Source organism: Rhincodon typus, chromosome 11 (assembly GCF_021869965.1).
Source record: "Rhincodon typus isolate 14 chromosome 11, sRhiTyp1.1, whole genome shotgun sequence".
Taxonomy (NCBI): domain Eukaryota; kingdom Metazoa; phylum Chordata; class Chondrichthyes; order Orectolobiformes; family Rhincodontidae; genus Rhincodon; species Rhincodon typus.
Window position 1 is genome coordinate 4,699,356 of NC_063342.1, and position 14,575 is coordinate 4,713,930.

General features: G+C 45.8%; 1 protein-coding gene across 1 annotated transcript in view; it reads right to left on the bottom strand.

The window, feature by feature from the left end:
* The window catches only part of robo2 (roundabout, axon guidance receptor, homolog 2 (Drosophila)), a 200,830-nt gene that overhangs the window by 91,955 nt on the left and 94,300 nt on the right, over nucleotides 1-14,575 (bottom strand). The window contains exons 14-15 of the mRNA XM_048603017.1: nucleotides 13,809-14,000; nucleotides 5,341-5,383 (exon numbers count right to left, since the gene is read on the bottom strand). Of these exons, the coding sequence (XP_048458974.1) occupies nucleotides 5,341-5,383; nucleotides 13,809-14,000 (235 nt within the window). The remainder of the gene's footprint in view (nucleotides 1-5,340; nucleotides 5,384-13,808; nucleotides 14,001-14,575) is intronic.

The following is a 14,575-nucleotide window of genomic DNA, read 5'->3' on the forward strand; positions in this document are numbered from 1 at the left end:
CAGTGAGAGGGGAGTGAGTCAGTGAGTGGGGAGTGAGTCAGGGAGTGGGGTGTGGGGCAGTGAGTGGGGAGTGGGGAGTTGGGAGTGAGTGGGCAGTGAGTCAGTGAGTGTGGAGTGTGGAGTGAGCGGGGAGTGAGTGGAGAGTGGGGAGTGAGTGGGGAATGGGGCAGGGAGTGGGGAGTGGGGCAGGGAGTGCTGCATGGTCAGAGGTGCTGCCTTTCAGTTTGGATGTGATATTTGGAAATGGTGGCTCTCCCCACTGTCTGACCCTTATCTCTATGTTCTGTCACTAAAATCTGATTTCTGTTTGTGGGATCTTGATGTTCACTAATTGACTGCTGTGTTTGCTGTGAGGCAATGGGGACCCGACTATTGTTCATTGGTTGCAAATTACTTTGGAACATCCTGTAATCATGGAAGGTGCTACAGCAATGCAAGATCCTCCTTCCTGCTTCATGTTCCCACATGCCTCAGTACCAGCAATTAGACAGCAAGGAGTTAGCTTGTACCCCAGTGAAACTCAGTGGCATGAAAGGAGAAATACTCACAACATGAATACATAACTAACTTGAAGGAAAGAAAGAAAGACTTGCATTTATATGGGAACAATCCCACCATCAGGACATTCTAACGTGCTGTCTGAATGAGAGCCAAAACAGACTCGAAACATTAACTCTGTTTCTCTCTCTTTGCAGATGCTGCCAGGCTCATTGAGATTCTCAGCACCTTCTGTTTTTGTTTTCACAGTGTTCCTTCGTTACTGGCGTCAATGACAATACCAAGTGATACCTCAGGGGCTGTTCCTGGGATCTTCCTGATCAAGTGAGTCCCAGGACATTGTGGGAAGGTAGGGAGGAAATTGCAGGGCTCCTAGCAGAGGTATTTGTATCATCTATAAACACAGGTGAGATACCAGACAACTGGAGAGTGGCTGATGTTGTGCCATTGTATAAGAAAGGCTGTATGAAGCCTGGGAACTATAGACCTTGGGCCAAATGCAGGCAGGTGGGTCTAGTTTAGTTGGCGTGGACTGATTGGACCAAAGGGTCTGTTTCCATGCTGTATAACTCTGACTCTATGACACTCTCTTTGGTTTAAGCTGATCTGACTCTTCCATTTCCAGAATTTCGTTCAGCAACATCCCAATTTGACAGGCTCCCTCCCCTCTCCTCGAGCTCCTCCTGTACTAGTAAGAGACTTGTTGAGAGCAGATCAAAACTCCTGTAAATACATCAATGAACTTCCGTTCCTCAATGATCAATAGCAGCCTGCTTTTCCATAAGTCCTGCAACCTAATATAATGGTATAAGCTGTTTCAGTCAGATCTTGTTCTTAGGGCTAAAAGGATGACAGAGTATGGGGGAGAAAGCAGGAACAGGGGACTGAGTTGGGTGATCAGTCATGACCATACTGATTGGTGGAGCAGGCTCGAAGGGCTGAATGGCTTACTCCTGCTCCTATTTTCTATGGTTCTATGTTTCAATGGAGGGAAAATGCCTTACTCTGAGTTATATAAGCTGACACTAAAACAGATAAACAAAATATTCGTCAACAATAAAGATTTTAAGGGAGAAGTGGAGAGGGTAAGGTAGGGGATTGCAGAGTTTACAGCCTAGTCAATTGAAGATACATTCACCGATGGTGGAGCATTGGAGATGGGGAATCCAGCTGCTGTGTCTGCTCACAGTTAGCACAGCAGCAGAAGCTGATCCAACAGCAATTCCTTCATCAATCTGAATCGACTGTCTTCACAAATGCACACAACCAATTTCCAACCAATTCATCATCTATGAGTCATTTACTCTGTGATCGATTCAGTGTAATTGGGTATTCAAGGCAATTTGAAGGTGGCCAATAAGAAGTGAGAATCACTAAAATCTTTGTTGACTAATACCTCATGAATACAGCTAACACCTCTGCAGCAAGCGAGCATGAGATTTCAGCAGAATTCCCTTCCTCACAAATGACAGATATTAAACAGTTTGATGGGTTTTTTGAAATCCCTCCAAGTCTTCCTCAGACATGAACCATTTTCTAACCTGCAAACGAAACTCAATCCTTTTTAACCTTCTCTCGAATTCGCAGCTAAAGCTTCTCAGCAAACCAGTTTCTGCAATGGCTCTGTGTACGGGTGAACTGACAATGGGATATTCCATTATGGGATCTGACACCATACCACAGTTTAAACTCTCAACAGTGCGGCCCTGTCACTGAGTCACTGACCTCTCGACAGTGCGGCCCTGTCACTGTGTGACTGACCCCTCGACAGTGCGGCCCTGTCACTGTGTCACTGACCCCCCGACAGTGCGGCCCTGTCACTGTGTGAGTGACTCCTCTACAGTACAGCCCTGTCACTGTGTGACTGACCCCCAACAGTGCGGCCCTGTCACTGTGTGCCTGATCCCCCGACAGTGCGGCCCTGTCACTGTATGACTGACTGACCCCCCGACAGTGCGGCCCTGTCACTGTGTGACTGACTGAACCCCCGACAGTGCGGCCCTGTCACTGTGTGACTGACCCCTCAACAGTGCGGCCCTGTCACTGTGTGACGGACCCACCAACAGTGCGGCCCTGTCTCTGTGTGACTGAACCCCCAAGATTGCGGCCCTGTCACTGTGTCACTGACCCCTCGACAATGCGGCCCTGTCTCTGTGTGACTGAACCCCCGAGAGTGCGGCCCTGTCACTGTGTCACTGACACCCCGACAGTGTGGCCCTGTCACTGTGTGACTGACCCCTTGACATTGCGGCCCTTTCACTGTGTGACTGACCCCCGACAGTGCGGCCCTTTCACTGTGTGACTGACCCCCCGACAGTGCGGCCCTGTCACTGTGTGACTGACCCCCCGACAGTGCGGCCCTCTCACCGTGTCACTGACTGACCTCTCAATAGTGCGGCCAGGTCTCCCAAACTGACCTAGTCTGATTTGGCTGTGTTTGGCCCATGTCCCTCTAAACGTTTCTTATCCATGTATTCCAGAAGTCTTTTAAATGTTTTAATTGTACCTGCCTCTATCACTTCCCTGGCAGCTCTGTCCATATATGCAGCACCCTCTGTGTGAAAAAGTCGCCCCTCAGATCCCTTCTAAGTCTTTCCCTCTCACCTTAAACCCATGCCCTCTAGTTTTTGACTCCCCCACCCTGGTGAAAAGACCTCAGGTATCCACCTTATCTGTGCTCCTCATGATTGTATAACACCCTACAAGGTCACCCCTCAGCCTCCTATGCTCCAGTTAAAAAAGTCCCAGCCTATCCAGTCTCTCCTTACAACTCAAACCCTCAAGTCTTGGTAATATCCTTGTCAAGCTCTTTGACACCTCTCCAGTTTAATAACATCCTTTCTATTAGCAGGCTGACCAGAATTGTAAGCAGTAGTCCAAATGTGGCATTGCCAATGTCTTTAACAGCTGTAACATGACATTCCAACTCCTGTACTCAATGTTCTGACCGATGAAGGCAAGCATACCAAACAACCTCTTCACCATCCTGTCTACCTGTCACACCACTTTCAAGAAACTATGTAGCTGCACCCCTAGGTCCCTCTGTTTGACAAGATTCCTTAGCCCTACCATTAACTGTGTAACTCCTGCCTTCTGTTACCAAAATACAACATGTATCTCAATTAAACTCTATCTGCTATTCCTCAGCCCACTGGCCCAGTTGATCAAGATCCCATTGTACTCTTAGTTAACATTCTTTACTGTCAACTATGCCACTAATTCTGGTGTCATTCACAAACTTACTAACCATATCTCCTATATTCACATCCAAATCGTTTATATAAATGACAAACAACAGTTGACCCAGCACCAACCATTGCAGCACACTGCTGGTCACAACCTCCAAACCGAAAAGCAACCGAATACCACCTCAAGAAGGGTCTAGGCCCGAAACGTCAGCTTTCCTGCTCCTCTGATGCTGCTTGGCCTGCTGTGTTCATCCAGCTCTGCACCTTGTTATCTCGAATACCACCAACTTCTGTCTCCTGCCGTCAAGCCAATTTTCTATCCAATTGGGTCGGTCTCCCTGAATCCCATGTGATCTAACCTTATCAACCAGTTGTCCATATCAAAAGCCTTGCTAATGTCCATGTAGACAACATCCACCGCTCTGCCTTCATCTGGCTTCTCGGTCACCTCTTCAAAAAACTCAATCAAGTTTGTGAGGCATGATTTATGCACAAATCCATGCAGCCTGTCCCTAATCAGTCTTTGCCTTTCCAAATGTATGTAAATCCAGTCTCTCAGAAACCCCTCTAAAAGCTTACCCACCACTGATGTCAGGCTCACTGGTCTGTAGTTTTCTGGCTTTTCCTTACAGCCTTTCTGAAATAATGGCACAACATTAGCCACCCTTTGGTCTTTAAGCACATCATCCATGGCTGTTCGTGATAAAAATATGTCCACTAGGGCCCCACAATTTCCTCTCTACATTCCCACATTGTCTGGGATACACTTATAGAGTCATACAGCACGGAAACAGACACTTTGGTCCAACTCGTCCGCACTGACCACACATCCCAATTTGACCTAGTCCCATTTGCCAGCATTTGGCCCATATCTCTCTAAACTCTTCCTATTCATATGCCCATACAGATATGTTTTAAATGTTGTAATTGTACCAGCCTTCACCACTTCATTTGACAGCTTGTTCCATATACTCACCACCCTCTGCATGAAAACATTGCTCCTTAGGTCCTTTTTAAATCTTTCCCTTCACACCTTAAACCTGTGCCTCTAGTTTTGGGCTAAATAAAAACCAAAAGAACTGCAGATGCTGTAAATCAGGAACAAAAACAAAGTTGCAGGAAAAGCTCAACAGGTCTGGGAGCATCTGTGAAGGAAAAAGGAGTTAACATTTCGGGTCTGGTCACCCTTCCTCAGAACTGAGTTGACTCCTTTTTCCTTCACAGATGCTGCCAGACCTGTTGAGCTTTTCCTGCAACTTTGTTTTTGTTACTTCCAGTTTTGGATTCCCCAAACTGGGAAAAAGACCTTGGCTATTCACCCTATCCATGCCTGTCATGATTTTATAAACATTTATAAGGTCAACCCTCAGCCTCCAATGCTCCAGGGTAAAAAAGCACTTGATCAGGTCACAGGGATAGATCTATCGTTATGTGTCTTAAGACTCCAGCACCTGCTCTTCTGTATTGTCGAATCTTTTCGAGACATCACTGTTTATTTCCCCGGGGTCCCTAGCTTCCAGGCTTTTCTCCATGGTAAATACCGACACAAAACATGTGTTTATGATTCCATACATAGATGGCCTCATTGATAGAGGGGTTCTAATAGTCAAATAGATATTGGGACAATCAAGATCTTTGCTTCAGTTTATCTTACCTTCCATTGCTCATTATTCCTCCATCGACACGTTGGAAAGTTACTTTATTTTTTCCCGCAACATGAGAAAAGAAACAGAGAAAAAGAGGTTGAGACTTAGTTAAATAATCCTTCAGCATGTCATGTCACTCAGAAAGAACTCGGCTTTTACAACAATCTGCCCTTGGATCAGTTATCTGCTCGATAATAAGACCTCTGTCTGGAGGGTGCCTGTTAAAATATAATTCATAATCTTTTTTCTCTTATGAGAAAATCTCACTCTAACTTCATGGAGATCATTACAATCATTGTTCTGCTGTTTTTGATGGTTGGTTAGAACCTACAATGTCTCTCAAGTACATTCAGCTCCAACCTCAACAAGATGACAAGGTGTGAGCTCATCCAGGGGTCTGCACTTCTGACAGTGCAGCACTCCCTCACTAAGAGCCTGGCTTATGCACTTAAACTGACTGGACCAGCACTCAGACATGGGCAGCCTTTTGATCAGCAGCTGGAGGAAGAGCACAAATGCAGTCAGCCTGTTGCCATAAAGTCTCATTCTGGGATCATGGAAGACTAATGCTGATCGTCTGAAGGTGTGCGGTCCAGTCAGAGGTGCTGTGGTTTAGGTCAAACCTGAAGCTGTCGCCACATCTGCTTCTATCTGGCAAATAGGAAAGAACCCATGACCCTGCTGGACGATGAATTGGTCTGTGTCCTGGGCCAATATTTAATAAACCAATACCATGAAAATGCAGATGATCTGGTTGTGATCACATTGCTGATTCTCTGATCCAGCTGATGCATCCCTGACGCTGAAACAAGTGACTACACTTCACAGAGATTTCTTCAGCTATAAAACACTATGGGCCATCCTGACGTCATGAGGGGGCGACGTTAATGCACGCCTGTTTGTTAAAACCTGTCAGGTTCGCTAACGTCCTTTAGGGAAGGAGCTACTGGCCCTACACAGTTTGACCAACACGTGACTCGAAATCCACAGGAACGTGTCTCACTCTTAGCTACCCTCTGAAACACTACAGGGGCGGGCAATAAATTCTGGCAGAACTGGTGAATGAATTAAAGAAACACCATCTAGTTTAAATCAAATTAGACATTTTCTTTTAATGCTTGCACACGTTAGTGTATCAGTTGGGCCAGTCAAGGTATAGCTTATCAGAATGGCTGGTGATTTCAGTGTATTGACACAATGCCAACATTAAAACAGCCCTTGTGACAGCCTCGCTATCTAATTTATACAATGCAATTATACTTCAGAAGAGGGAGCTATCCACAGATACTGTGACACGAAAATGACGTGTTATAAAGAAACCAAGCACCAATTGATACGATTTGCAGTTTGATGGCTGGAATTTCATTTTAAGTCACATCTGTCTTCAACATTTTCTAAAAATTTAACAGTTAAATTTTAATAATTTCAGGGTAAAAAGGTCTTCTATGAAGGGATCTGATGAAAGGTCATTGACCTGAAATGTTAACTCTCTTTCTCTCCGCAGCGGCTGACCAAACTGCAGATTCTTTTCTGTTCCTTATCTCAGTAAAATTTCATCTGGGGATTAATTGGAGTGGGGTATTGCTGAACTGGGTTTCCTGCCCTAAATTACGTACATGATTGGGTAGTTTTGAGGCTACTATTATCCAGTACAGAAGCAGGACATTCAATCTCAACGTCAGTGTTTATGGCTAAGGTAAACCTCTGGCTGGGTCTTCTGATGCAGCAGGTAGCATCACTGTCTCTGAGCCAGGACGTCTGGGTTCAAGACCCGCACCAGGATTTGTTGGAATCTGCATTAACGTGTCAGTGCAGTAAGGGACACCCATGGGTGAAGTAACAAGAATTTGAATTTGATTTATTGTTATCACATGTACCTAAGTACAGTGAAAAGTTTTGTTTGGTAAGCAGTACAGGCAGATCATAGCAAACAAGGACGCACAGATCATAGGATTCTTAGACAGAGTGAGGCATACAAGGTTACAACTGCACAGGAGGTGTAACAAAAGCAAGGTCAACATTAGATTTCAAACTAGAGGGGTCTATTCAGCAGTCTGATAACAGCATGGAAGAAGCTGTTCTTGAACCATTGTTGTGTGTGTTCAAGCTTCTGATACAGGTCAAAACTGTTCCTGGTGAGACAAAGGGTGGGACCGAGACTGGATATCAAGGTACGTAAATGTTAGAATGAAGATAAAAAGGACAAGCAGATACTGAGGGCTGTGTGTAGTGCGCATTAAAGATTTGGAATTAAATGTCTGATCAAAAGGTTTGCAGATAATGCAAAAATTGGTCGGATGATTAATAATGAGGAGGGACAACTGCAAAAGATATCAATGGACTGGTCAGGTGGGCAGAGTTGTGGTCAATGAAATTCAACCTGGAAAAATGTGAGGTAATACACTTTTCTGAAGAAGGGTCCCAACCCAAAATGTCAGCTTTCCTGCTCCTCTGATGCTGCCTGGCCTGCTGTGTTCCTCCAGCTCCACACTGTGTTATATAGGTAATACACTTGGTGAGTGCTAACAAGGCAAGGGACTACACTGTCAATGATTGGACCCTGGAAAGTACTGAAGCTCAGCAAGACCTTGGTGTGTGTGCGCGCAGATCTCTGAAGGCAGCACGGCAGGTGGGTAAGGTTGATTAAAAAGCCATGTGAGACATTTGTCTTTATGAGCTGAGGTACAATACGGGATAAGAGCAGTGAGTTTGTGCTGGAACTGTATAAAATGCTGGTTGGGCAACAACCAGGGTACTCTGTGCAGTTCTGGTCACCACATTATAGGAAGGAGGAGAATACAGAGGCATTGAGATTTACCAGGATGATGGCTGGTCTGGGGGCTCTGCGTGACAGGGTAAGACTGGATAAGCTGGGGTTGTTTACCTTGGAGCTGTGAAGGTTGAGAGAGGTATGTAAGATTATGAGGGACATAGATAGGAGGGTAATTTTTCCATTTGTGGAGGAGTTAATAACCAAGAAGTCTAGGTTTAAGAGGTAGAAAGTTTCGAGGACAGCTGAGAAGAAACTGAAAAGAAGGAATCTGGAACTTACTGACTGAAAGGGTGGTTGAGTCACAAGCCACTGGGACATTTAAGCAGGATTTAGATTGTGTTGCTGTAACTTCCGGGGCTATGGACCAAAAGGTGTGAAATGGGATTGGTTGAGCCACAAACTCATTGACAGGTGCAAACCTGATGGGCTGAATGACCTTCTTCTGTGCTGTAAATGTCCATGAGGCAGAAAGTGGACAAAAAAGGTTGATGGTCAGCCTGTAATTCCTTCCAATCGGCAGGCAGTAAGAGTAGGGGAGCTTCCTTCCACCTTGTGTCAGCTCAACCCATCAACATATCTTCCTCCCTCGCATCGTCTTCAAACTTCATCTGAATCTGTGACCTTTGCCTCACCTACTACATGCAATAAATAGTTCCACATTATCACCACTCTCTGGATGAAGACATTTCTCCTGAATTCCCTCTTGGAATTAATATCTTGTATCCTCCATAACCTCTCATAACATCAAGATGGTGCAACAAAGGATAATGACAGGGATAATGTTTAATCTTACTGCACAGGACTGTTTCCTTGAAGCATTTATCCTGACCTCAAGATTCTTGCAAAGTAAATCTTTACGAAAGAAAGGGTTATTATTTGCAGAAACATGCTTGAGCAAAAGGCAATAAAAATCCTCATTGAATACAAAATACAGCAGTGTATATGTTGGGCTTATTCTGTTGAGGGATGTTAGTAGTGGGTAAAGGAATACATTCATTTACACAAAAATAGTTACGACCAGCACAGGTAAAGCGTGGGGTTAGATACAAAGTAAATTTCCCTCGACACTGTCCCCATTACACTCCCAGGACAGGGACAGCACAGAGTTAAATACAGAGTAAAGCTTCCTCTACACCATCCCCATCAAACACTGCCAGGACAGGGACAGCACGGGGTTAGGTACAGAGTAAAGCTCTCTCTACACTGTCCCCATCAAACACTCCCAGGATAGGAACAGCACAGGGTTAGATACAGAGTAAAGCTCCCTCTACACTGTCCCCATCAAACACTCGCAGGGCAGGTACAGCACGGAGTTAGATACAGAGTAAAGCTCCCTCTACACTGTCCCCATCAAACACTCCCAGGACAGGTACAGTACTGGGTTAGATACAGAGGAAACCTCCCTCGCTCTGTCTGAAGTACCCCCACATCAGACAGTATCCTCTCAGAATCGAGAAACATTAAAAAATGCCGTGATATTACACTGAAAATGATTCTGTTTCAATGGAGGAGGAGATGCAGTTACTGTCTGCCTCATCCTTTACTCACACATGAAATTCATTCTTACACTAACATAAGACAGTGTGGCAATTTGTTTTCTCCTGTTATGGGCGAGTGTCAACTACTATTCAGAATCTAAAGATTCAGTGTACTAATGGCTACTGTTATTGCGGAACGCATACCACTGACTATAAAACACTGAACTAACTAATGAAAACCAGTGAGAGACATTATTTTCATCTTTCAAAGCAACTTGACCATCACTCATACATATTGTAGCATCCTGGTCAGGTTAGCTCGCAAAATGTGTAGATTCATTTGTTGAGCGTGAGTTCAGACAGACTTGGGAAAGACATCGGATCTCCACAGGAGCTTGTGAGTAATCATTTGCCATTAGTTTAGGAAAAGATTACAGCCTGCTTGCTGATACTTGAACCAGCTCTCTCGCTTTTCAGAGCAGTTTTTGTGTAAATCCAGGTGAACCGAACAAGAAAAGGAACAGTCATTCCCTTGAGCCTGTTCTGCCCATCAATGAGGTTCTGTCTGATTTCATGCACTTCCATTTATCCACCATCGCTGCACATCCCTTAACACCATCACCCAACAAAACAAACCGAACCACCTCAGTTTTGAACATCGCAGTTAGACTCCAGCAGTCATAACCGCTTGAAGGTATCAGGAAGTTCTGGGTAGTTATCACCCAATTTGTGGAAATCGGGGTTTCTAATTTCACTGTCATTTTATGGCTGTGCCACCTTGTTCTAGATTGTTCCAAAGCACAGATGGAATTCCCCTTTTCCCAGGATGCACCTGAGTGAGCAAGCAAGGCATTAATTCAGCATCTCATCAGCAGAATGATGCTTTACATAGTATTAAATCACCAAAACAGGCCAATGGCCCAACAAATCCATGCAGGTGTTCATGCTTTCCCACATGTCTTCATCTTAATCCATCAGTATATCCTCTGTCTGCTTTCTCCCTCATCTGCTACTTTACTTTTCTCCTCTGATATATCTGTGCTAATCACCTCAACCATTCCCAGCTGTAACACATCCTCTTCTGATTTCTCCTGAATTCCCCGGGTCATAAATATATAGTAAAATGGAAAACAGGAGTAGGCCATTCAGCCCTTTGAGCTTGTTCCACCATTCAGTATGATCATGGCTGATCATCCAACTCAGTTCCCTGTTCCCACTTTCTCCCCATACCCTTTGACCCCTTCAGCCCTAAGAACTATATCTAACTCCTTCCTGAAAACATTCAATGTTTTTGCCTCAACCGCTCCCTGGATTTCCCACCTCTGACTGTACAACACTCCCTTGGTCCTTCATAGCAGATGAAACAGGCACAATTGGCCAAATGGCCTCCATCTCTTCTATGATGTCAATCACAGATGCCACAAGGACTCCCTCTGAAGGCATTTACACAATCATTCTATTATCCAATCAATCATTCTCCTTTCCCATTGCCTTGTTGGGGGCCTGGATTCTCCCTCTCTCACAAGTCTCAAATTCCGAGACATCCTCTGACTCAGCCACTTACTATCCCCCTTCCATTCCCAGCTCACCACAGGAAACCAGGCTCTTCTCTTGTCTACTACTTTTTTTTAGGGGTGGACATGCTCAGTGTTTCGAAAACCAAAGGCAGACAGCTCGACTTGGTTAAAGACGAAACTAGTATCGTTGAGGTGAACGAGGAGCAGGTCGTCTGGGTGACAAAAATGCGGAATGGCCTTGGTGGACCCACGTGCCCTAAGTGGGTGACAGAGTACTTGCTCCCCAGCTCTCCCTGCCCTGGGTAATGGGAGGAGGAGGGGACGGCGAAGGTGACAGGAGCATGCAGGGAAAACACAAGCTGCTTGTTAGCTCATTCCGTTGCAATGGCATGCAAGAGACGGACAAACAGACAGTACCTGCAGGGGTGAAGGTGAAAGACTGAACTGCAAGAAAGAACACAAAAAAGACAGAGAAAAGATCGTGAGTCACAAAGAAAATTAAAGGAGCAACCAATCGGCAGGCCGGCACTCTGTTCTTGCTAGCTGGCTTCCAGTTGTAATCGGATAATTAGCAAGTCACAGGAAAAAGAAAACAAACGAATCGGCAGTGACAGTGAGAGAGTTTGCTCTTTACAAAGTGCCAGTGGGAGATTAGTTGAGAGACAGAAAGTGGAAGGAAGTGCTGGCTGATAAATTCGGCCAAAGTTTCTGAGTACCTCAGTGAAGACAGGTTAGTTTAGTGATTCAGAACAACACAGGCCGGCACTTAACTCTGGTGTTCCCCTTCAATATTTTAACTCCTATTATCCATCAAACTTTAACTGATGATTCTGCAGAGATTTACAGTGACTTAACATTGCCCTATCTATAGCAAACATGGTCAGGATTGCTAAATCACAGCAAATCATCAAATAATTCAGGCACCAGCTCCAAATCATGAACCCTTACATTCTTGCCCCAGCCCATAGCGTATCAAAGATCCCAATTAAAAGGAACAACAGAGATTCAGCAACCCGATACAGACTGTAGTCATCAAAGCCTGTCCATCATCTATGAGGCAAAGTCAAGAGTGTGATGGAATACTCCTCACTTGCCTGGATGGGTACAGCTCCAACAACACTCGAGAACATAGAACATAGAACAGTACAGCACTGTACAGGCCCTTCGGCCTACGATGTTGTGCTGAACTTTTGCCCTAAGCCTAAGGTCTATCTAACCTCCACCCCTACCTTATACTATCATCAAAGAGAAGATTGACCCCATCCAGGACAAAGCAGCCCATTTGACTGAAAGCCACATTCAGCATTCACTCCCATCACTGCAGATGCTCAGTAGCAGCAGTGTGTGCTATCTGCAAGATGCTCTGCATAATTCACCAATGATCCTCAGACAGCACCTTCCAAACCCACGACCACTTCCATTTGAAGGACAAGGGCAGCAGATACATGGGAACACCACCCCCTGCAATCTCTCCTCCAAGCAACTCAACCATCCTGACTTGGAAATACATTGATATTCCTTCACTATTGCTGGGTCAAAATCCTGGAATTCCCTCCCTAAGGACATTGTGAGTCAACTCACAACAGGTAGGATGCAGCGGTTCAAGAAGGCAGCTCACCACCACCTTCTCAAGAGCAACTAGGGATGGACAATAAATGCTGGGCCCAGCCAGTGACACCCATGTCCCACAAGTGAATTTAAATGAATGTGAAGTACCCCAATATGAAGAGACCAGACACAGAACACAGTGTGAAATTATTCTCTCCTATTTTCTTTCAGCAACTTTCCCTGCTGCCTGTGCACCTTCGTTACTGTTGATACTCACCTTCAATGGGAAACAGATCCATAATAACTGGCCACAGCCCCTCAGAATGTCTGCAGATCCGACTGGACCTTGGTCCTTTCAGAATGTCCTTGGTCCAGCCCCGACCATCTGGGGCTGTTTGTGAGCCACAGTCTGGCTCGCACCACTCCAACGCCAAACTGAGAGTCCGGTCCTCTCACAGACCATGTAACAACCAGCAGTCCAGAAAGGAGCAGCAACCGCGACTGATCTCCCTGCTCCTCACCCTCTCCGTCTAAGGCCTTCCTAAAGCAACATCGCAATGGCCCAACTCAGCTCAACTCAACACAAATTGAAATTAGAAACCAGGAACTCACTGAGCTTCTAACCTGGAGTATAAGTAGTTCAATATAACATCTAACTACAGGCAGCAAAGACATTCTTTCTGTTGCTAATATTGTGTCCTATTCCTGGAGGTTTGACAAAGGCCTATATTGTTTGAAACAAGGTGACTGACTGAAGGGAGGCAGCAAGTTTCCACATTTGCAAGCTCTTTGGCATGCACAAAGCATTTGGGTTGGAGTGGCTTGCTTACTTGTCAGTGAGGGAAGGATACCTACTTTTCTCCCCCATGATTTATCACTCACCAGCCCTCAGAAACCCAACCCATTTTCATTCCCTGCCCGCTCCTGGGGAGCTAATCAATGTCGTAGCAGTGAGATGGTTTCTGCAATGCCTGAGGAATTCTCTCTGACTGAGCACAATCGGAACCCCAGGCTACCCTGAGGCACAAAGTGAGGCTGCCTGCTCTCATGCCCGGCTGTCTTTGCACTCCTGAATTGTCCTTCTTTGAAGGCAACAACCAAGCTTGGCCCAGGCATTGGGTACTGGCACTCTCCTAGCAGCTGGGCACCTTCCCCCTCACCTGCGTAGTTGCTGAGTCCCTTCCTCTTCTTCCTGCGCCAGTAAAGCCAGATGCTGAAGCCCATTAGAATGACCCAGCAAGCCCCACCGATGCCCGCAATGAAAGCTGGCTGTTTCACCACGTCCGTGATTTGCTCTGTGATGCTGTTGTTACTCCCAGGTCCAGTCATGAAGATGTCATCGCCACGGCTCCCTGCAGAAAATAACATTCCTGTCCCTTTACCAAAATCCAACATTTCCTTTCCTTGACCAACTGTTTCTCATTGGGAATTCATTAAGGAGCAAGTGATTGGCATTGTACCTTTATTCCTACGGTGTGGAAACAGGCCAGTTCAGCCCATCGAGTCCACACCAACCCTCTGAACAGCATCCCACCCGAACCCATCCCCCATCCCATAGCCAATCCACCCGAACCTGCACATCTTTGGACTGTGGGAGGAAACCGGAGCACCCGGAGGAAACCCATGCAGACACGGGGAGGATGTGCAAACCCCACACAGACAGTTGCCCGAAGCTGGAATCGAATCCAGGTCCCTGGTACTGTGAGACAACAGTGTTAACCACTGAGCCACCATGCTGCCCTAGATCAGAATGATGCTTTGGTGTACACATATGGCGGGTTACGGACAAAAACCTCGGGATGGTCTGAATATCAAGGTCACTCTCCCACAGCAAAGTGGCTGGCATGACTATGAGCCGGGCAGGAAACATTCTGAGGTACAGGGTGGAAGGTGTCAATGACACTTCTCACTCCAGCCTTCCCTTGTT